General features: G+C 43.5%; 3 protein-coding genes across 6 annotated transcripts in view; 2 read left to right on the forward strand and 1 right to left on the reverse strand.

The window, feature by feature from the left end:
- Positions 1–2,487: 2,487 nt before the first annotated feature.
- On the forward strand, positions 2,488–4,580 carry CIAO2B (cytosolic iron-sulfur assembly component 2B). Its single transcript, XM_021282077.2, has 5 exons — positions 2,488–2,739; positions 2,851–2,930; positions 3,208–3,333; positions 3,775–3,820; positions 4,347–4,580. Exons 1-5 carry the CDS (start codon positions 2,598–2,600, stop codon positions 4,442–4,444), a joined length of 492 nt encoding a protein of 163 aa, XP_021137752.2. The 5' UTR covers positions 2,488–2,597; the 3' UTR covers positions 4,445–4,580.
- A 148-nt stretch (positions 4,581–4,728) lies between these two features.
- Positions 4,729–23,825, reverse strand: part of PDP2 (pyruvate dehydrogenase phosphatase catalytic subunit 2) — a 100,640-nt gene continuing 81,543 nt past the window's right edge. Inside the window, exons 4-5 of one of the 4 annotated variants that reach the window (XR_010465827.1) lie at positions 6,502–6,704; positions 4,729–4,869 (exon numbers count right to left, since the gene is read on the reverse strand). The gene's annotated coding sequence lies outside the window, so the exon portion shown is untranslated. Of the gene's footprint in view, positions 4,870–5,549; positions 6,705–23,825 lie in introns of those variants that run through there. The other 3 variants (XR_010465825.1, XR_010465826.1, XR_010465824.1) reach the window with 3 other exon arrangements.
- RRAD (RRAD, Ras related glycolysis inhibitor and calcium channel regulator) lies at positions 17,062–21,078 on the forward strand. Its single transcript, XM_065028458.1, has 5 exons — positions 17,062–17,219; positions 17,328–17,686; positions 17,903–17,976; positions 18,476–18,680; positions 20,195–21,078. The coding sequence occupies exons 2-5, from the start codon at positions 17,332–17,334 to the stop codon at positions 20,470–20,472; spliced, it is 912 nt and encodes a 303-aa protein (XP_064884530.1). The 5' UTR covers positions 17,062–17,219; positions 17,328–17,331; the 3' UTR covers positions 20,473–21,078.

Consider the following 23,825-nt stretch of genomic DNA (forward strand, 5'->3'; position numbering starts at 1 on the left):
CACTTTTAAACTCAGCTAACAACTTCATAAGTCAGCTCAGTCAACTTTCTGTTTCCTAAATAGACAAAGAAATGATGCTTACCAACAAAAGTTATTATCCAATATAACATTCACTAATTGAAACTTCAATGTAAGGTGTCCCTCAGGGGTCTGTACTGGGGCCATTACTGTTTAATATCTTCATCAATAACATAGACAGTGGGATCAAGTGCACCCTCAGCAAGTTTGCAGATGACACCAAGCTATGTGGTGCAGTTGACACACCTGAGGGATGGGGCACCACCCAGAAGGACCAGGGCTCGAGAAGGGGGCCCATGTGAACCTCAGGAGGGTCAGCAAGGCCAGGTGGAGGGTCCTGCACCTGGGTTGGGGAAACCCCAGTATCAATACAGGCTGGGGAATGAAGGGATTGAGAGCAGCCCTGCAGAGAAAGACTTGGGGGTGCTGGGGGATGAAAGATTGGACATGAGCCAGTAACGTGGGCTTGCAGCCCAGAAGACCGATCGTATCTTGGGCTGCATCACAAGGAACATGGCCAGCAGGCCAAAGGACGTGATTTTGCCCCTCTGCTCTGGTGAGGCCCCACCTGCAGTGTTGCATCCAGCTCTGGAGCCCTCAGCACAAGAAAGATATAGACCTGTTGGAGAGGGGCCAGAGGAGGCCACAAAGATGACCGGAGGACTGGAACAGCTCTGCTGTGAGGACAGGTTGAGAGAGTTGGGGTTGTTCAGCCTGGAGAAGAGAAGGCTCAAGGGAGACCTTCTTATGGCCTTTCAGTACTTAAAAGAGGTTTGTAAGAAAGATGGGGGCAGACTTTTTAGTACAGTATGTTATGATAAGAGGTGATGGTCTTAGAGGAGCAGAGATCCAGGCTGGACATGAGGAAGACATTTTTTACTATGAGGGTGGTGAAACACTGGCCCAGGTTGCCCAGAGAGGTGGTGGATGCCCCATCCCTGTAGGCATTCGAGGCCAGGCTGGACGGGGCTCTGAGCAACCTGATCTGGGTGAAGGTGTCCCTGCTGATGGCAGACGGGTTGAACTAGATGACCTTTGAAGGTCCCTCCCAACCCAGACTACTTTATGATTCTATGATAAAGGTTTAGATTAAGATGTGACCTTTAATGCCAATGTAATCTATACATTAACAGAATATAATACAAAACCAAGGTGAAAGCAGAAATAAATTGAGACTTTGTTCACAGGCAGTTTGCGTGCCTTATCTGAAATACCAGGAGATATGTAAATATCTCAGTAATCTTCAGAACTTGCTGGGGGCAAGCCCAATCTGGCCCAACTTCCTGCAGTCAAAGAGACACCTGAGGAAACCACCAACACCACCTCTGTAAGGTGGTGCCCAGCCACAGAACCACAACAAATGTCTTTTATTCTAGCTGCAACATCTTTTGAAGCAGCAAGCCTTACCTCCTTTCAAATCCTCTTTTCTTCCTGGGGAGCGTGTTCACATCTTCCTACCCCTGACCATGACTTAATGCAGCAGGTATGAAAAAAACCAAACCCTATACAGATATTTTTTTCAAAAAGAAATCAAACGTATTGAAGGAAGCTAAATCAGATAATATACAGTACATTTAGACAGGTTTTTGTGCTTTAACCCTATTATAAAGGGGTGTATGAAGCCAAAATAAGTCATCATTACACTCCAACATTCCAGTTTCTTTGTTTGCAGCATTTTTTATATACAGTTTTGTTGAAGTTTAAAACCTCTTTTAAGTTGGCATACCTAATGCCTTACAAATACCAAAACCTTCTATATGGGTTTTGTCTAATTGTTTATTGAAACTTTGTAAAGACTGCTCAGCAGAATTATATCCTGAGATGACTCAATACCAGGTATGAGCAATGTGGGTGAGGGTATTAATTCCCCAAAAGACCACCAGAGACTACCAAAGACTTCACACCTGTATAGAAATAACAAGCTGAAAGAGCGAAAAATGACGGGATATCCTTCAACTCAATGTTATGACTATACATTAGATAGATGAAACTGTGTACTAGATAAAATGAGGTTTTGTTACATTTTACATACAAATATCCCGTGGAAATTCCTTTTGGGCATGCTAGTTTAATCTAGCATCCAGAGTTGCACAACTCTGTGGTAAAGCAGTATCTCATATCTGAGAGCAAATTGGCAATCACGTACCTGGGTAATGCACTCGCAGTTTTAGCGATAACAGTTTGACTTTTCAAATTAATTAAAAGAGGAAGGAAATAATTTTAATCAATAACATATTGTATTTAACGTGCAATTTAATTTACCTATCCTCCGTAACACTAAGGTCACTTCGTAGGTCCCTCACAGACGCTTTGCAGCGTCGCTGACCGCAGCGAAGTTTCAGTTTAAGCTGTGCAAGACCCGACCCGCTCCACGCCGCCTCCCACCCGCTCCTCGGAGCTCCCGACCAGCCAACCCGCGCTCCCCGCGTCCCGCCCCGCCGGCGGCCCCGCGCCCGCAGGAGCGCGCTGTCGCACGGGGAAGCGCCGGCCGGCCCAGCACCGCCCAGCACCCGCCTCCGCTCCCGGTGCGGCCCCGAACGGCGTCCGGGCTCCTTCCGCCCGGCAGCGCCGCCGCAGCCATGGTGGGCCCGGGCCCGGGCGGCGGGGCGCCGCTGGAGAACGCCAACCCGCTCATCTACCGCCGCTCGGGGGAGCGGCCGGTGACGGCGCGGGAGGAGGACGAGGAGCTGCCCGACTCCATCGACGACCGGGAGATCTTCGATATCCTGCCGGGAGGGGAGGGCCGGGGCCGCTGGGCCGGCGGCGCAGGGCAGGGCAGGGCCGGGCCGGGCCGGGCCGTGCAGCTCCGCTCCGCTTTCCTTAACGCGGCACATCTCATCCGCTCCATTAACGACCCCGAGCACCCGCTCACCCTGGAGGAGCTGAACGTCGTGGAGCAAGTGCGAGTGAAAGTGAGAGCCCGGGGCGCCCATCGAGCCGCCGGGGCCGCGGGGGCTAAACGCGGGCGGGGCCGCGGGGGTTAAACGCGAGCGGGGCCGCGGGCACAGCCCGCACTGATTGACTCAGCTGCTGCTTTCTAGCGCTGCAGCTAAACATGGTATTTTACAGTGTCAGTGAAGGAGACGATGAGCGGCAAGGCGCAGCTCCGAGTTGCGTTTCCCGTAGATGCCTGCAGCTGGGCTGGGGTGCGGCCGGGGCGGTTCGTCCATGAGTGTTCGGTTTCCTCAGGTGAATGACGCGGAGAGCACGGTGGCGGTGGAGTTCACTCCCACCATTCCTCACTGCAGCATGGCGACCTTAATCGGCCTCTCCATAAAAGTAAAACTGATCAGATCTCTGCCCGAGAGGTTTAAGGTGAGTAATCAAATTGCTCCAACAGCCAAGAAAAGGGATTGTATTTGAAAATTACAAAGAAAAAAGCGCTACCTAACTCGTGTTGAAAACTGACTGGAGTGGAAGCAGAGAGGGCCGTGCGCTGAAATGCGGATGCAGAGTCGCGGTTCCGTGACAGTGGTGTCAGGGCGAGTGGGGTCGCGGGGGCAGTGACCTGCAGTGCTCTGCAGCACGGGAGGAGGGGAGGCTGCTGCCCTGTCCCAGAGAGGCTTAAGCAGATGGGAATGCACAACAGTCTGCGAGTTTAGACTTTATTCTGCTCCATGCAGTAGCTGCTATTGGCAAGAATACTCTTTTTGCCCTCTTTTTATTACTGTCTTATTTTTATCATCAAATATCAAATAGTTTGAACTTGAGCTTCCAATGTAGTGCTGATTTTGTCCTCTCCTTCTTTTTGTTAAGCTGGATGTTCACATAACACCAGGAACACATGCCTCTGAGCATGCAGGTAAGGTGTTTAATGATCTGGCTTGTGGTTTTCTTTGGGTTTTTTAATTTTGAAAGTTAGAGGGGAGAGAGACTCCCAGACCTGCAGAGCAGCTGTTTACTCTCTGGGACTTTACATGCATCAGCTTCTGGGGATGTAGCGGAACAGAAACGTGTAATGATGACGCTGGGATGTTCTGTACTGTACTGTTACCATCTCCTCAGGCAGCCTGTGCTCTCAGCTGGTCATGGATCTGCCTGGGTTCTGGAGGACTCAGAAAATGGGGAGGGGCTGGGGGGAAATTTCCTCTTGCATTACAGCTACAGGTGCTGCTGGACCACAAACAGCTTTGTGGTTTAACCTGTGATAATGTGCCAGCTGTGACTGGAGACTGCAACTCTGCAGCATCCCTGGCAGCTGCAGAATTACAGGTCTACCTGGGTGCCATAGCAACAGTGATTATGTGTCTCCATGTAAAATGCTTTAACAAAGACCCTGCATAGCAAGGTTTTGACCGGTTTCTTGTGTTGTGTTTTTTTCTGCACAGTTAATAAACAGCTTGCTGATAAAGAACGTGTAGCAGCTGCTTTGGAGAACTCTCACTTACTGGAAGTGGTGAATCAGTGTTTGTCTGCCAGATCATAATTGCCCGATGAGGAAATTATCGGTATTCTGCTCTGTTAAATGTAATTTTTTTATATATATATATAGTGGTGATGCTAATGTTACTCTACACATATACCTATGAGCAAAATAAAATCACTTGGATTTTCTAAAAAAATGTTTCATTACTCCTACAAAAACTAGTATTTGGGAAATCAGCTTACAGACAGCTACAAAAACATAATGAACATTTACTTTTACATTTTACTAGTCATTGCATAGATGGGTGTGATACTGGTGAGAGAGTAGAAAAAAAAGTGAGGACCAACCGCAGTGAGTTTGCTGAAGCCCACGGGTCCTCTTGTCCAGGCTCCCTCAGCTTGGATACTCGCTGAGAGGTACCGTACGGCCAGTTCTAGCAAAATCCTCTGTTCCCTGGTTTTAATGATTGTTTGCTGGCTCCTGCTCTATAGAGATAAAGTGGGAGAAGGAAACATTAATTTGTTACAAATATTTCTTGTCAGACTCTTTCAAAAAAAAGCTACTCCTAAACGTAGCCTCTGGAATGCTTTGTAACAGGACACATTCCATCAGAAAGGATGAGCCTTTAGAGCAGCCGTCTTGGATACAAGCAGCCTCATTCAAGTCCAGGAACAATGCTGGCCACAGCCGCCCCCTGCCCCACAGGTGACAAAAAGCCCTTGCTGTCCCACTGCAGGTGAGTCACAAACAGCAGGAGGAGACAGGAGGATCAGGAGGACAATATCTTCATAAACCCAATGCTTTAAGTTGACACAGGGCGACACACACTTTGCCAGATTGGAAGTGCAGCGGGCACTGAGCGTGGGCAGCAGCTGTGTCCACCCTGAGCCGAGCAGGAAGACCTGAGTGACTGGCAAGTCATTGCTGCCAAACTCTCTCTGCTGGACCAGATCCCATTATTTTGATGTAACTTTGAGATTATGGTTTATCATAGCATTTTTGTTTCCTAATCTACCCCAAATAGTTTCATCTGAGTTCCCATCAGATGTGTCACACATGGCTTTGACTAAAATAACCTCAGTAGATTGCGAGAAGCTTGCTTAACCCCAGGATGCCTGGCAGCTTGATTTCTCTACACTTTTGCTAATGGAAGAGCTGGCACGTGGTCTAAGGATTAAGAAGGTATCTAAGCAGCAATAATTTCTATTTCCCATGCAAAGCAACAAATAAATCATCCACATAGTCTGAAATGCTTGCAGAGAAAAACAAGAAATGCCAATAGATTCCATTTTTCCCCCCGAAGTTTTAATAGAACAAAATTAGTTTTATAACTGAAAATCAGAAAATAGTTTCATTAACACTGTGGCCAACTTTTTGAAAAACACAAATACTTTTGAGGTAGACAGAAAATTATTAGGAATGAGTCACATAAATTGCTTCTCTTCAAATTGGCACTGACTTATTTTCACAACGATGCATTTTAGACATTGTTTTTTGAAACATAAGTCAATAATGTAAAGAGCCTGTCAAATTCTGTGTCATTATCGATTCTTACTAATGGCAAAATTGACCAGGAGCTTGAAACAGGAGCTGTTATTTAAACACTTTCTTCCTTTTCCCCTTCAAACTCACCATTTTGGGTCTGTTCCTACAAACTCAGAGCTTTAACTGAGATTATACTCTGGATTTTATTTTTAGTATGGAAGTGACGAAGTCTTGTCACGTTTATTTTTGTTGGTAAGAAGAATACTGGGCCATTCCTAGTAAAACAACTGAGAGTTAATTTATTCTTTGAAACACAAAGTAAGCATTGTATCAGCTTTAACTTCAGTCATAACTACCTTACTTTAAATGCATATGCCATTTGCACATACACACTTCAGTTAATCTGTAGTCTGAGTGCTTAAGTCCACAGGAAATGTACTTATGCAGTTACCAAGTGATATAATAAACAGCTTTCTGCATTTTATGGCTCAATAAGTAAGCACTATAGCTTAGAAGCAAATTGTATATACATCAGTTAATGTATCATACTAGTTTAGCACTTGCAACATATTCTACTAATCCTTAAAACTGCAGGAACTTTGCTATGAATGATATGAAGACAGTGTACCTACCTCTGACATGTTCTTGTTATCCAGTCTTCATGCTCTTAAAAGTTGCTTTCACTGACTACAAATAAATTGTGTCTTTTTTTGGCCTGCATACCAATCTGGGCAATCCCTGCTTCGCCACAAAGAATGACAAGATGAAAGAGAAAATGTATGAATCGTGCTTTGGTCCAGCTGGGAAGAATGGAAGACATCCCATGGAACAGGCTCTGGAATACACAAATAAAAATAACATGCCAAAGAGAGGAAATACATACACGAAAGCTTCCAAGACTGTGATGTAATGTCTCTGATTAGCTAGGTTCAGGTCTGTACCAGAAAAAACATATGCCACAGAAACTGCAATGTACAGAGCATGTCCTCTCGCAGACACGGACAACTGGCGAGGGACTGCCCTGCTCCAGGACAGATGTTCTCCCCGCGCCCGCAGATGTTCTCTCCGGCCAGCGCCCTGCACAGTCTGTCCCAGCCACGCAGGCTGCGCCCTGACTGGGAAACAAAATGTGAAAGCTCTGCAAGTTAAACACGTTTTTGCATGCATGGACAAATTGTCGAGTTAGCGACATGGAGGTGGGATAGCTGAGATAATGAGCTGAGATCGTGAATCGCGGTGTGGCTTAGGGCTGGTAGCTGCACCCTGGCAGATGGTGCTACAATTTCATGCAGGTCAGCAGCTGTCCTGAGACCTGGCCAGCACAAAACCAGGTGAGAAAGAAGGGAAGATGTCTTCATCCAGCATCTCAGAGCTCCTGCTGCCCTTCAAGACTGGAAAGAATCCTGCCAAAGCCCAGAAGCTGGCTTGGCACCTCCATCATCCTCAGCTTGCTCGTCCAGGACACCAAGGCATCAATGCCTATGCTGTACCTGCTAGTCCACATCAGCTTTTCAGCTTACACTTAACCAAATCCCTTCACACCCATAAAATCAGCTTCACCATTCACAACAGCTCTGTCCCTACATATAGTGAGGGACAGTACATACAACAAGATGCCTTTTCCACTCATAAAATCTCTTTTTTAAAGCTGACGTGGTTTCAGCTGAACTGAGATTCAGTTTATTTCAGCTGTCTTGGTAATTATTGAAGCAGTCAGTTTTAATTAGGATGATAGTTAATGAAATGTGCCATAAGAGCATTTGTGGGTTTTAGTCTTTGCAAAAAACCTTACGAATACGTACTAGATATAGAGAAATAAATAGGCACAGTACACAATGTATTGTTATTTTCTTTCACAGTTAATCAAGGGAAGTCTATTTATCGATATGACTTGATGGTGACAGGATGACAGACTCATTTCTCCAATGAACTGTTTTCTTCTTATAAGGCAAAAAAAAGCACTGCATCTGCATGACATCATCTAGAAAAGTCCTCCTTCCTGAAAAATCCTATATTCTTTTTTGTTGCCTAGCTACGTGCTGCTGTTACCTTAGAAGGCTGTAGATTCATTTGAATGATTCTGGTGGTGCTGATGTGCTTCAGCAGAGGAGTAATGAAAATATATAACCCTCTCTTTGGTAAAGATTATGGAATAAAGTGGTCAGTGTGAACAGAAAGTCTCTTTACAGAAAAGCAATTCACTGTATTCATCATATTCTATTTGACATTAATAAAGACCATTTCCCCGCACGGCCCTGGGTACATGAGCAGGCAGTGAAATCACAGACTTGATGCTTTTGACGCGAGAGTCTGATGCCAAGGAAGCGTTTGCTTGGTTCATGTTAATTACTGATGTAAGTGTAGAAAAGGGGAAAGTCTGTCAAGGCCTGATTCTCATCTCATTTCCAAACTGTAAACAGGGAAAAATGCCATGAAAGGCAAATAACTTGCTGAATTTTGTTACCACCAGAGAACGGGATGATCACTCAGTCCTTCTTTGAATATAAGTAGCTTTGATGATTTGGAAAGTTAAGAAAGTCCACTTAAAATGCGGAAGGCCCAAAGACTTATATTGTGATGTTTGAGAGCCAAGCAACATTTCCCTGGCACTTCCCCACCATGATCAGCAGCTCAGCGTGCTGCTGCCTCACCAGTTCAGTACTCTGGCCTTCAGGAAAGGTGGGCAAGTTGCTTGTGCAAGGAATAGGTGAATAGGGAAATGAAGTTATTTCTTACCTGCTTCACTGTAACTGTTTTGGGTGTAGAATGTCCTTGAGCCACGTCAAGATTTTGTGGTTTTATCTTTGGGACTGAGAGACTTCTAGCACTGGAGTTCTGATGCGGGTTTTTTTATTTAGGGTTGGCTTTGAAATTAAGATCTGCATTTGCTTTCATAAAATAATATATTTCAAGTCTACTGTCTATAACTCTCTTTATATAAGTACACACTTCATATCATTCTATTATATCCATCTATGCTTATGTTTGTTCTCTGTACTTTATCATAAGCCTAGATCCTGATCATTTCATATGTTTTGGAGAGAAAGTGCTAGATAATGAAGCATATAATGGTTAGCATAATTACTATTACATTCTTTCTCAAGAATAAAATCAGAAAGAACTTTGACAGTTTAAAGTGAAAATAATAGATTTTATTTGATTCTAGTATAATTCTACTATAAGAATTTTAAGTCTTCTTGCATAGCGGCAGAAGCAAAGCAGGAAATGAGACATTTAAAAGAAGCAGCGATGCCTGTTACTGCTGTGATGCAAACGTGGGATTTGCCAAACTCAGCACATTCCAACTGGACAAATTCTGAGTTTCTCCTGGAACAGATGATAACATCTCTCGCATCCAAATTCCTACACACTTCACATGAACAACTCCATGACATCACTCACCACAGCAAAAGACACCACAAATTCTCCACTGAGTTATAGAGAAGTGTGATGCCTTTCTGATTCAAATTCATAAGTCTCCCATGTAACTGTGAGTTTTTGTCCCTGTTTCAAGCTTTCATTTGCTGAAATGAAAGAGAAATGGACTTTTGCCCACAAGGAAAACAAGATCAGACTTTATCACCTATAGCAAAACAGCAGCTATGTTCTAATTCTGGTCACCACCAGTCCCCATCATGAGCCTTATATAAGGTGCAGCTATTCTAAACATTGTAAATGCACATCTGGACACAAAACTGAAGGTTCTGTGTTAGAAAAGATAGATTTAAAGATCCTTGTCCTTTCTTCATAGATAAGAAGCACACAGAAGAGGGCAGCATAGTTAAAGCTTTAGTTTAGATTGCCACAAACATAACAAGTTATATTTCTGTCTTACGTCCTTCCCTCGGTGATGGATCAATGCGACTCTGCACGCTGGAAGCTGTTGGTCGTCTCCTCAGCCCACGGGTCTGCTCCTGCTGATGGGTTTCCACTGCAAGGACACTTTTCCTTATTGGCCTATCGTATTAGTGGAAGCATCTACAATATGACGACTTTACCCGGATTTTCAGACCCCACATTCTCAGGCCTTCTTTCATTTGGTATCTCCCTAATGTGTTGAAATGTAAGCAATGCTTTGTCACTGGCGCCATGTGCTGTACTCCCAGCACCCTCACTGTAATCTCTTGCTACAGAGAAGTTTTCCCTTTTAACTAGACTTTCATTCTGCAAGTTTCTGTGGGTTTTTTTTCTGTAGTACTATGTGGAAGATGGCTGTTAACAGGCAGCTTTTGAAGACATTGTCCAGTAGGTGTACAGAAGAAATGGGTCTGTGGGTTAGCAAGGGCAGCTTTAGGCTGTTTTCTACCCAATTTCCTGCCTCATTAAACCATTTGTTTCTCAAAAGAGAGTTACAGTAGCCCCATGAAAACATTACTCAGTGCTCAGTTGACAGTGTAAACAGATGCTACTAATTCTCAGGATTAACAAAGAAAGCAGAAAGCATCACCGCCTACTGGGGAAGTCCATGGACACATGCAGTTTGAACAATCTGTGTTTCTAACCTGTGTGCTTCTTGTACCCTAACTTCTAAAAAGATGTATTAGAAAAGATATGGGGAAGGACAAGTAGGGATCATGTTTATACAAGCAGGGATTGAATACTCTGGGTTCTTCAGCCAAGAGAGATAATTACTACAGAAAGCAATAAAATGATTTCATGTATGAAAAAGATGAGGGAAACCTTATTCTCTGCTTCACAGTATGGTAAATGCAGGTGTTGCATGACATTGAAAATCTACGTGGGTTAAAAAGCAATTAGAAAAATATGCAGAAAAACCACATCAAGTGCCTCTGAACAAAAGGAATATTTTAGCCTGGCAGTTGTACAGGGGGAGTTTTAATTGTGTTTATCGTGTCCTTGTTGTCCATTCTTCTTTAGATACCTACTACTGACAGCTACTGGAAACTGGCTGTAAGTTGAGTCTGACCCAGTACAGCTCCTTTAATTTGTTATTGTAAATAGATTCATTCCTCTTGCCAAGAGCTACTGCTGGTAACCAATAAATCTTCCATTTGCAATTTTCTTCCTTACCACTATGAACTTGTTAGTAAGACAGCCAGTCAGCCATTTACTTGCCCACTCCTTAAACCAACTGTCTGTTGCAAACTGTAAATTCAGAAACTTTTTAATGGTATCAGACTTCTAGATATTTCTTTTAGAGGGCCTCTGACATCCACACTAAGGAGTATACATCCCACAGGAATTGTAAGAGGATATCTAGCATTCCACTCATGGACAGAAGAGGTATGTCATGCACATTGGCCATGACAGGTTTCATGCTGAAAAAGAGGAATTGGGGGTGATGAAAGAAAATAATTATGGAAATATCTTAGGTCATGTTCTGATTTTACTCCAAACTTGAAATGCAATAGGACCAAACAGCTGATCACATATGGTACGTGCTAATGAGTCCGTTCCGCGGTGACTGAAGAAACTAAGGGGGTATCCAAACTCAGGCTCTTGTAGCAGGGTATAGCACAAGTGGTTACCATGTCACTAAGAAGTAAACTTGAATCTGAAAAACTAAAAGTCAGTGCAAATTCAAAGTTAGACTGAGAAAGAATGGTTTTCCCAAGTATATTTGAACGGGATAGTTTGCTAACTGTGTGGTGTGCTCTGTGAAAAAGAAGTGTGGGAACTGCACAGGCAAAAATGAAATTAGATATGCCACTTGTGCAAGTTCTTTTTTTTCGGAGCAATGATTCACCTGGTGCAGTTGCTCATAGGGTTATCTAGTGGGGGAATGTTTTTAGTTTACTCACAGCAGTGAGAAATTCAGAGCAGCAGGAAGATGAACCACATTTCCAGTTATTCTTATCCCAAGTTATTTTTTGCACTCTTGCATGAGTTTCAGAAAGACAGAAGCCTTTGCTTTATGTTAGAAGCAATGGACTTAAACCATACCTATTTTATCATTTTCTACCTGAAAAACACAAACAGCACTACATTCTTTTGTGGTGTCTATCCTTTAGAATTTCTGGTCTGGAACTGAGAGGAAGCACAGTAGCTGTGAGAGGAACAAACGTGTGATTAATTTTGTAGGTCTAATAATGGATTTAGTTAGGTTTCTGCTTGCATTTCCCCCCTGGCACTCTACATTAGCTTTCTAAACTATGTGGGTTCCTATTGACTCCAAAGCTCATACTTCTCACATGTTATTGTTGCAACCTCAGTTCATGACTACCACTATTCAACCAAAAATATTCCCTGACATTAAATGCAAGTGTAGTTATAAGCAAAGGCATGGCTCCTTGGCCAAGGGGATGTGCCGCCCTCCCTTGGCAGTGTCCAAATGCAGGTGGATGTGACATTTATCAGGCTTTCCCACCAAGGAGTTGGTGCTAAGACTGAAAGCTTCACCATTGCTAGAGTTACTCACACAGTTCAAACTGTAGCCCGCTTTTACCTCCCTATACATTAACTGCAAGACACTGCAACATACCATGTGCTACACATGGAAAGGTCTAATGTGCATTTGCATGCAGCTCACAAACTGAACCAATTAGCCTGTATCTGCTCTCCACACACTACTCTGTGGTTTGAAGGGTGACGGTGAGGAAAACTTGAAACCACGTGTGCACTGTATCCTGCTTTTTGTGTGATAAGGACAAAATGTTGGTGTTTTTTTCTTAATTTCCCTGTACCTCCATCTCTCTTGCTTAGGTTAAAAAGCCCAGCACATTTCATTTTGCTGCCTCTGTCTCTTCTTCCACTGGCCTGAGTCTGTCAGTCCTCTAATTAAAATAATAATAAATGCTGCTATTTGTTTGTTAATCCAGGTATTTGGGGGGTAGCCAGACCCATGCTTCTGCAATAGTAATGCTTCATATAACTTGGCATGAACAGACCTTTTTGGATATCTCTGTAGCTCGCATAGAAATAACTTCACCCATGTAATGGCTGATTAATTAGATGTGAGACAGTGCAGATAAGTCGAGAAGTAAGAAGAGGAGAAACCAATGACTTCCAGCATAGAGTCACACTGAGAACAACATTTTCTCCCAAACCTGACTGCTGCTAATCCAGTCTTTGGGCTGTTAAAATTATTTGTATTACTCCTAATGAAACATGAAACAATGTGAGACAGCAGCAAAAGTAAACACTGGAATTCAGTAATACTGTTATTTTGATGTAAAAATATAAATGCTGTTCATAACATGTCATTTGACCTTGAACAAACACGGATGGGACAGAATCACATATAGCTAATTTGGCCCCCCAAATTCTGCTTTTTTATCTGAAAATTCAGAGGGGAGAAGGTCAGGTGTTAGGTTATACATGTCAGTTATCACTGCACTCCCTGCGACGTCTGTGCTTGTCATTTACACCGCAAAAAGCATTCTATACCTAATATAGCATAAAGAAACTCCAGACACAAACTTTATGGAATAAATCACTGGAAAACCAGGATTGGTGTGCATGTTTTTCATTTTCCATATGATGAAAAGTACTCAGGCCAAGAGAGTGCACTAGAAGAGAACACTGATACTTCTCCAAAGCTGGAGAAAAACTGAAAGGGAAAATGAGGAGAGTAAGGAAGGAATGAGATAACAGAAAAAAGAAACAACAGTAAAATACAAAGAAGGGACCTTAAGAGAAAGCATATGAAATAAGGAAAATGAAAGTCATATGAAATAAAACTGGGGAAAAAAAAAAAGGTGATAAAGTAATCCATTTTTAGAGAGCTTCGTGCTCAGTTCCACAGAATACAGGACATCCTATATGCATCTTTCTTTCTAAGTCTCTGATCAAACTTCGATGAGCACCACAGAACACACACCACAGATGGTGGGCAGCCAAGCAAAAGTGAAGCTTTTGGATTGACTCTCACACAGGAGGTTACAGTGGTTCCTCCGGGATCCCAGAATACTCTGGTAATTTGGATGTAGCTGACTGAGGTCCCTGAGACAAAAAATGACCCAGTGCTTCTGGCCTTGGCAGAATTTGCTTGTTCCTTTTCTTAAGCCGTACCTCCTTGTGTAGTTAAGACAGCAGCCCCTGGACTGCAGCTGTGCTGCGGGTGATGTGACACGGCCATTGCAGGGGACACACACCTGGATTGCTGCAGAGCCACTCGTGACTCAAGAACCACAGATGGTACCAGCTACTGTGACACCCCCGGGCCAATGCACTTATAAGCTGTTGTGCAGGCTGGAGTGGACTTGCACCTTCACCACTGACAGACGCCAGGTCTGGCTCCATGTAAAATCCAACAGAATGATAAAATCTTTTGTTTCCATTTTTATATGTAAGGAATAGTATATTAGGCTTACTAAAAATATCAAGTCTACAGTATGTGTTTGAAGCACTCATTTAATTAAAACACACCCTAGACCAGTAGAGGCTAGGAAAATAGAAAATAAGAGTAGAAAAGCAAGACATGCAAATCACTTTTAAATAGAAATAGATGGTCTGAAAAACCTTCAAAGAAACTAGAAGATCAGCATTTCAAGCCTGTGGTCTCATATGCACCCCACTGAAATCAGCAGGTGCCACGGTAATGTGTACAAGAATACATAGCAAGAATTAACAGCAAACAGAATTACATGCTATGCGAAGAAGCATGTTATATGTCTTAAGTGATTAAACTGAATTATCTGTTAATTCCTCCGAACTTCACAAAATAGCTGGACCTACTGAGATCAAAGGAGATAAACCAGCTACATGACCCCTGTGAATTCCCCCTCTCTCTGGTTCCAGGCACAAATCCTGCGGCGGGTGGGAACAGACCCGACTGCCTTGGCACAGCGCTCCTCTCTGCAGCTGGTCCTCATCCCTCCAGGAACAAGCGAAGCTCCGGGGACCCGATCCAAGGACACCTCACTTTCCGTTAAAGGACAACTCACAGAACCCAGGGCCAGATCCCAAGTCGTATCCTGTAACCCTGGTGGAATTCCATATCCATTAATCCATTAATTGTACCTGGGTGCTGGCACAAAACAAGTATTTGCCACAGAGTCCCGAATTTTTTGCATGATTTCTATTAGGCATTATTTTATTTTCAGTCATTTTTCCTGCAGAAACACTGCTGTCTCAAATTCTTAATTTAACACTATTGCATATGCCTTTCCTGTTACTTTCTGGCTAGCAATGGGTCTATCCTGCATTTACATCACTAAAATATTTATAATTCTCATGAGCAAAAGGCCTAGAATAAAATATGGCTTCTTTCGTGTCAGTGAAACTCCCATTTTTAGTTTGGTTCCAGTCAGTAGTGCTATATGTGGCACAAATGTGGCACGGTATCTTTTATTCTGGTGCTTCTCAGATTTCCCTTCTTTCACAGAGAAAATAATTAGAAATACCCCCACTTTATATGTCAACTTCTAAAGTCTGACCCTGAAACACGGTAAAGGCATGCAAGAAACACTGATCCAAAAGACTTACAAACCCACTCAGAAACATGCAAATTTTTAAAAAGTTAACGAAGAACTTCAATTTCTGGGAGTGTATTTATATCATTAACTGTAAATAAATACAGATTAAGATTGTTTGGCAGATTCCAGTCCATCCAAGTTAAGTAACCAAGGTGTACTTCAAATGCTAACCATAATTTATTTAAATGTGACTTAAAATGCTAACCAGAGGTTTCTAATTCGGTTCATTTAAGTGAAGCACTCACTTCATTTCACCACCAAACTCTGACTATTTAAACTGACAAGGCTATTTTGGTTGCTGTTTTGTGAGACAGGCAGAGAGAACTTGCTGCAAGCACTTGATGATCTTTAACTGCCACATTAACACTTCAAACTGTAGTTATCAGGGTGGAGGGGCCAAAACCACCCCAAGAGCATGGACTGGAGAATTATAATTAGCTCCTGAAAATAAGAGAACATTCACTTACTTAATTTCACAGGGAAAAAAATATCCACTCCTTGTGGTCAGTCCCTCAAAGTATTTTTATGTCTGTCTTTGCTGTAGTAAAGTAGCGTGAGGAGTTTAATATGTAAGAAAAAAGATATTTCTGAGCCGGTATGCAGTGTTTTATTTGCTATGCAACCCCATAGCCAAATCCCACAGATTCTTTTCCTTCCCTTTCTTTGTTCCCTACATCTATAATTTCATTTCCATTACCTCCCTATCTCTTACCTTCTTTAGCCTTGTTTCTGTAGCTGATGTGTAAACCCTTAAACTTTCACGGATTTGATGGCAACTATCCCTATACAGAGTCACAGGGATTTTCCCCTACTGATCGGGCTGTAACCTTTCGGGAGCAGGAGCCAGAGTTATTTTGGCTGTAAAATGTCTAGCGTTTCGGTTGCTAGGTAAACAATAAACTGTATACACGATGCTTGGGTGAGCCATTCAGAATACAAGTATAGTTATCTGGTTAGTCGTTTCTTCACCCGATCACACGGTCATGACTGTGCCACTTATGAGATAAGCCTTTCACTGTCGCACTTTGCTGCTCAGGTGAAATCAAGAGAAGAATTTGACCTTTATGTTTTATATTTTCCTCTTAAACCGTTAACACTGCATGTGGACACGCTGGCAAGCTTACTATGTAAGTGCAACACCTCGCAGAGGTGCTTTTCTCATAACCCAGTCCTGAACGTTAGGTCAAGCAAGCACAAAGTAATGCAAAGATTGCAAATACTGCAGATTTGCAACTGTTTTTCCTAACACTACTGTAGACATCACCTAAACTCCTGAACAATAACACGGAGCCTAACAAACAGAGGAAACCTGTTTGGTTACGACACACGCCCTCTCGCACTGGGCTGCGAGTGGAACCAGGTGACACAGATAGCAAATGCTGTCTTCCATTTCCACCCGGGGGAGCATCAGGAAAGTACTCCGGCCCTGGCAGAAAGAGGGACGCGGGGCAGACCCCGTTAGCTTGATTGCACAGCCTGTCACTCGCTACACATGACGGTATTTCCCACTGAAACGCTCTGCTTCCAGCCCTCGCCTCCTCACAGTGCTCGCCATGCGCCGCCGTGCCGCGGCCCCGGCAGGAGGGGAGCCCCGCGGCCGGCAGGAGGGGAGCCCCGCGGCCGGCAGGAGGGGAGCCCCGCGGCCGCCCCCTTCGCTGCCGCCAGCAGAGCGAGCCGTGCCACCCCCGGTGGGACTCCCCGCGCCCGACTCCCCGCCCCCGCCGCGCAGAGCGCAGCAGAGCGCAGCGGATCGGAGCGGAGCGGTGCCGTGGGCGGACAGCTCTGCCCACGGCCGCGCTGGCAGAGAGCCGTGCAGTGCGCGTCACGGCGGGGAGGGCCGAGCTGGCGGAGCCATAAATAGGGGCGAGGAGCGGGGTGGCGGCAGCAGTCGCTGAGGGAGCTCCTGCAGCAGCGCAAGCGATTAACGGCGGGGAATCCCTTTCTGCTTCCCTCCCTCCGCGGGGCGCCCCGAGGTAAGCGCTGCTCCGCGGGCGGCGCGGCGGGACTGGCCCGTGCTGTAGCGGCTGGGGCACTGCGGGGGCGGCGGGTGCTGACAGCTCTGCTCTCCCCTCTGCCCGTAGCTCCATGACTCTGAACCGCGGCGACAAGCTGCGCTACCTGGACAAGCGGCGCGGCAGTATGCCCTTCTCCGTGCACCAGCACCTGCACCGGCGCAGCATGCCGGTGGACGAGCGGGACCTGCGGGCCGCCCTGCCGCAGGGCGAGCTCTCCGACCTGGTGCGCTGCACCTCGTACAGCCCCGGCGAGGAGCACCGGGAGAGCTGGGCCTCCGACTCCTCCGACTCCATCATCTCCTCGGGCAGCGACTCCGACAGCAACCTCTACAAGGTGATCCTGCTGGGCGAGCACGGCGTCGGCAAGACCAGCCTGGCCCGCATCTTCGGCGGCGTGGAGGACTGCGCGGACGCGGAAGAGGCCGGTGAGGGCGCGGGGCCCCCAGGGCAGCCCCCGGGCGGAAGGAGGCGGAATCCCGGTGCCGGAGACCCGCCGCTCCGAGCGGCAGAGGGCAGCGATACCGCCGCCGGCCCCGGCTCCCCGGGCATCCCCTCCGGCCACCCCTCCCAGGGAGAAGAGGGAGAAGAACTAATCTTTTTCTGAACTTTTTTTTGTTTTGTTTTTTTTTTTTTTTCCGTAGGAAATACATATGACAGATCTATTATAGTTGACGGAGAAGAAGCATCTCTCGTGGTGTTTGATATATGGGAGCAGGTACTTACAGATTTATGATATTTTTTCTTTATGGCGTGGTCAGTGGTTCATCCTAAAAAGTAGAAACGGCACAACTATGTCTGTTTATTCTATCAGTAATATTTAAAAAGTGGCATTAAAAATTAAATTCATACTGCCTTTGTTCTCTCCTGCAATTAATTTCTTGTAATTAGGCAGGCAATTAAAAAACTTGAATAGGACTGGAGTGCAAATCCCTTAATGTTTTGAATGAGCAGCCCAGGGTGTTACTGTGAAATTAGACATTCATGATCTGATCAGTGCAGACCTGATATTATTTCTCAAAAACAGATCATTTTGTTATGTGATTTTTTTTTTTTAAACAACAAAATCATTTTTAAAAAGGGAGGTTGGCTTACTTTTACTGACTCTTTAATAAAGCTATCAAAAATATCTTTAAGGTGGTTACAATAATTAAATAATTGATTGGTGTTGAATAGATTTTTCAGTGCAATAAATCTATTTCTTGCTTTTGTTTTAGGATGACAGCCAATGGCTTCAGAACCACTGTATGAAAATGGGAGATGCCTATATTATTGTCTATTCAGTGACAGACAAAGTTAGTTTTGAAAAGGCCTCTGAGCTAAGAATCCAGCTAAGAAGAGCAAGGCAAACAGAAGACATTCCTATTATTCTTGTGGGCAATAAAAGCGACCTGGTCAGGTCCCGGGAAGTCTCAGTTGATGGTAAGAGACACTATTAATTTATACAATAACGTCTAAATCAGTAGCAAAGGCTATGGATGATCATAGTCAATAGAAATGGTCTGGGTTTGATGTAGGAAAAACATATTTGAGGCACACCAGAGAAATCAAGCCAGCTGGTTCATGCTGAGGGACTTGGTACCGTGGAAACTGGTGGAGATGGTGGGGGAGGAAGATTTGTGACTGCACAGAGCAATGCTCTCAACTGCAGTACAAGAGAAATAAATGCTTCAGAGCTGCAGTTTAGCAGATTGTTTTGTGTAGCATTCAGGTTTGGTCCATATTAACTGAAGGAGTTCAATTGTATGTTACATGTGCAACAGCACTTGCTCATCTCAAGATTTGATAGCCCGAGCTATGCTTTTTAAGGGACAGGAGTGCCATGTCGTAGAACTCAGGCAGCCTTTGAAAAGGGTGATAACATACAGCCTGTACAATCCTCTTTTCTTCTGGAAGTGATTCCATCACATTTGAGTTGAGCTGGTGGGACCAGGCTCACACAACTTGGTCTTTTTGTATATTCTGCCGTTGTGATAAGTGAGAATTTTCTCAGTTCCAGCTAGCATTTCTGTAACTAGCATTTCTGGTAACAGTGACCACTGCCAACACCACAATATTAATTTCACTTAAGTAAACATTTTGTGGTGTGTGGTGTGGTGGTGGTGGTGGTGTGTTTTTTCATTGGGAAGAATACTCTGAAATATTGGTGCCCTGGTGAAGATGAGCCATCTCTTGCTATCTGCTCTTGCCACGTTCCCTGTATTAAATGCCTGCACAGGGAATTGACTGTTCACCAGGAGATTATCAGTTTTCAGGCTAGTGGCAGTGCATGGTTGACCTGTCCTAGTGGTAACATCAATACTTTGCTCAGGTTTTACAACTTTGCCATTATTTACCACAAATTGAGCATGGAAATTTACACTGCAGCAATGTTCCAGAGTTATGTGCTTATGTCTGGAACACTGAGCATCTTGTATTTTGAATGTAGTCCTAGTCAAATCCAGTGGTGTGCGTCTTCATGACCTCTACTGATCTGTTCAATGACTTGACCTTCATTTATAACTAATATGGAAAATTCTCACTTACTGCAGCAAGGCAGAGATGCGTAATTGCTCAACAGCTTTCAGAAGAAATAAGAACTATTTCTGTACCTCACTTTCCTATCAAGCACCAAGCATGCATCCAGGTGCCACTCCTGTCTCATCTTTAGCTCTTAAACAATACTGGGATGGTCTGTCTGCCTATAGGACTACTGTTGTCTTACATTCAGTACCATTGGCCAAATGAGATTTCTGACTATATCACGACAAAACCAAGACAAGTAAGGGGACAAAACCACGAGCTCAAATTTGCACTTTCCCACTATGCAGTAAGGTTCTTCATGGCAGTGAAGGCACTCCCTCACTTAAAGTCAACTTTTGTTTTGTTTTTCTGACAGTATATATGGAGAGAAAATGTACATCTCCACTCATCTCCTTTTTTCTCTTTCCATCCAGAGGGACGGGCCTGTGCCGTTGTGTTTGACTGCAAATTTATCGAGACATCAGCTGCTCTTCATCATAATGTCAAGGACTTGTTTGAAGGTATTGTTCGGCAAATCAGACTTCGAAAAGACAGTAAAGAAGACAATGCCAGGAGAATGGCTAACACAAAGAGAAGAGAAAGCATAGGCAAAAAGGCAAAGCGATTCCTTGGGAGAATTGTGGCAAAGAACAATAAGAAGATGGCTTTCAAAGCAAAATCCAAGTCTTGCCATGACTTATCTGTGCTTTAGGAGCTTCAGCAAGGCCAGATGTGTTGTGTGTGTGATGAACAAGCATCTGACTGTTATGAGAAGCATACGGATGATCCTCATGGTGATAAGAAGAATGACTTGTCAGTTGAGACTCTTGTTAGTGCCTTAAGGTGCACAAGGAAGTCCAGAAGTTACACGACAATGTCTGCTTCATTGATAAATGGTTTAAGTTTCAATGTGTGCAAGTAAATGAACTAACTGTAAATAGTGGCTTGCCATGGCCACATTTTCACTGTGTACATATGTTAAATATCCTCTTGTCCTGTGGATACCAGAGATGCAAAGATATGATGAGTATCACCATAGACTTGTCTCGTTTGCAGAGCAAAACTTAAACTTGTACGCAGGCTCGTACACTCTTTCTAGTATAAAGCAAGCAATGATAAATCTTTTTAAACAAATGTGGGGAGAGGGGATTAGAACTATGTTAAAATGGGAGAAAACAAATTACATATAAATATATACTTAAATACAAAACAGATATCATTTTATGAAGTTAATTTGCACTTGCATTAACCATTATTCAATTAATTTGTTACTTGTTTACATGCAGATTTTATAATAAAGTATTATTTCCTGTTATAATCAACTGTGCTTTTATCACACTATGGATAAAGAATGGGAGAGCAGTATTTTTATACTGACTTTTTTCACTGTGCAAAACGTTACACACAAACTATGCAGATTAGCACATGCTGAAGACCTGGAACAAGATGAGTCAGGAATATCCTGTGTTCTTCAACAGACTTTTTCTTTAAGAAGTCAAACCTGCTTTTATGAACACTGTTTCTACAGTTCCTATTGGAAAGACGTGCCTTGACCCTTTGTAGTTTTGTTCATCTTCAACCTGGTTCTCCTGTAAGCTCTGGCTGGAACAGGCCTCTTTATAATGCCATCCGTTAGATAAATTGAAGCCTGCAATGTTCTACTTTGTAAGTCCTCTCCTGGGTTGAAGGCCTTGTGTTACAGCCGGTAAGCAAATGTGTGAGTTTGGTTTTGATTTTGTTTTTTCTTCTTCTTTTGTGGGAGCAGTGTGACTTTCTAACCTACTCACAAGCCTGTAGATACCTCCCCATGGTTTCAAGAAGCTCAAAGCAGGCTGGCAAGGCCATTTGAAAGAATTGTGGGTTTCAGCTGTGGTATATGGTGGCCTTCAGTGCTGCTAAAGTCTTAATTTCACTGTATTATAATTAATGTGTTTCTATTATTTTTCCCTATTTGCTATTCATGAAGTTAAGAAGCAGTCATGTCTCAGTGAAAAACTTGGACTTGCTGCATTTGCTTTATACATTCCTTTTCATAGGACACATTCCGTTTAAATTTGGCCATAAACTCCCTCACTTCTTAAAAACAGTAAAACATACACTCTTCTGTTTCTTTCTACTGTGCTGCCCAAGTCCAGTTCCGCAGAGAGGTTGTTCCCGCTGCCTGGGAGCTGTTTGTCTGTGATTTTATAGGGGCTGACCTCTCCATGCAGCAGGCAAATTGCATCTGCTGTTACACCTCACACTGAGCTTCCCTGAGCTCAAACTAGCAGCTCTCCCTTGGGTTAGCCCAGTGCTTGGGCACTTGTCAGAGAACAGTTAGTACTGGAGGAAATGGCATCTGATTTGCGTAGGTAATGCTCTGTAGAATGAGCATTGCCTGGTGCTGCTGATGCTGGGTCTAAGTGGTTAGATGCACGGTTTAGCATATGTCGCTGGAAACAGAACATTCATTTTTATGAAAAGAGGTGCTTACTTTGTGTCCTGAGTGAAGCCTAAAATGTGTAATTCTGTGCTGCTGCCAAAACTCACGTTTATCTGATGATACATTTTAATTGAATTTGGCTTTTTTTCACTAGCCTTGCTTCCTGGCAAACTGTTCTCTCTGGGATGTCCAACCACTGTCAGAGTACGACACCAGGGGTCTGTTTACATGGAAGCTTTTAGCTGTCAACACCAAAGCAATTGCTCTAGTCCTGAAAATTCTACAGCAAGAGCATCCAGATTCATGTGCATAAATGCCTGTTCATGCACACGCTGAAGTTACTGACAAAACTACACGGTGTTCCCTGGTGTTCCGCAATGCTAGAGGTGGAAAACAATATATATTTTTAAAGCATATCATACAGGACACCGTGAGACAACAAACTGCGAGTCACTCTAAAGAAGCTTGGGCTAATCTAGGATGTATTCTATCAGTTAATATTGTACAATAAAATATTGATTCAAATCCTCATTACACTATATTTTTTCATTCATTTGTCCAGGGTTTAGCATAATTCAGCCATGGTTCATGAAAAGGAGGAGGGTTTGTTTTGTAGTAATATTTCTATAGCTGAGATTTTGTGGCAATACTTCTATAGCAGAGACTTTTAGCTCCTGCAAGATTTTCTACTTGATAAAAATTCTTGGGTGTCATTTAGTGGAATTTTTGGAAGTACATGTGCAACATCAGCTAGAAGTCAGTAACAGGTACCTGACTGACAAATGCCTCTAAAAATCAACCTTCTTCAAAACATTATTTGTACCCTCAAGCATTCAAAAGTCATCTATACGTTTTTGTAATTTGAGGTGTTTGACTGGTATGGATGCTGAGATTCTTGTCATTAATAGGATGTATCTATGTAATGTTAAAATTAGTGTGTTCCAATATTTTCTCTAAGTATTACCAAAGCAGAAATTAGTGTAAGGGGTAACAGTTGTGTGAGTTTTCTTATTTTATGCCAACGTACATCTGTTTTAATTTGGAGGGACAGTTCACACAGTCATTTAATCTTTACTGCCTTTGCTGCTGCTGCCAGCTGAAGTTCCTACTACTGCTAATTGTGGTGGTGGATTTTGTGTTGGCACAAATCCATTTGGAACAGCTAGTTATTAACAACTACAGCGGAAGGACATTGCCTTTTATATGTGATACACATGTTAGGCAAACAAATCCAAGCCTCCTCTGCTTGCTACTGCTAAACTAGCTCCTGTAAATTCTTTACCATATGAAAAATGTGAAGAAAATCATGCCTCCATCTGCCCAAACCACAAAGCATAAAGTCATGTCACATAAATATAGACGAAATGTTAACTGCTGGGGGAAGACTCAGCATCACTAAAAATGTGGTTTTACTCAGATGCATTTTCTCAAAGTACGACTAGAAAAAACAGGGCATGATCTACATAGTAACATTGCATAACTTCACTTTTCTTTACTGAAAAGGAAAGTATAGCGAGTTGACAGTGATTAATAATCCAGTGTATGATAAAAGACTGCTAAGACGTAGTCTACAATAAGTGGAGTAATATTTATGTTGAAATTTGCTTTAATACTCTTAATTTTATTCAAAGTTCAGGTTCAAC

The sequence above is a fragment of the Columba livia genome, chromosome 13 (assembly GCF_036013475.1).
Source record: "Columba livia isolate bColLiv1 breed racing homer chromosome 13, bColLiv1.pat.W.v2, whole genome shotgun sequence".
Lineage (NCBI taxonomy): Eukaryota > Metazoa > Chordata > Aves > Columbiformes > Columbidae > Columba > Columba livia.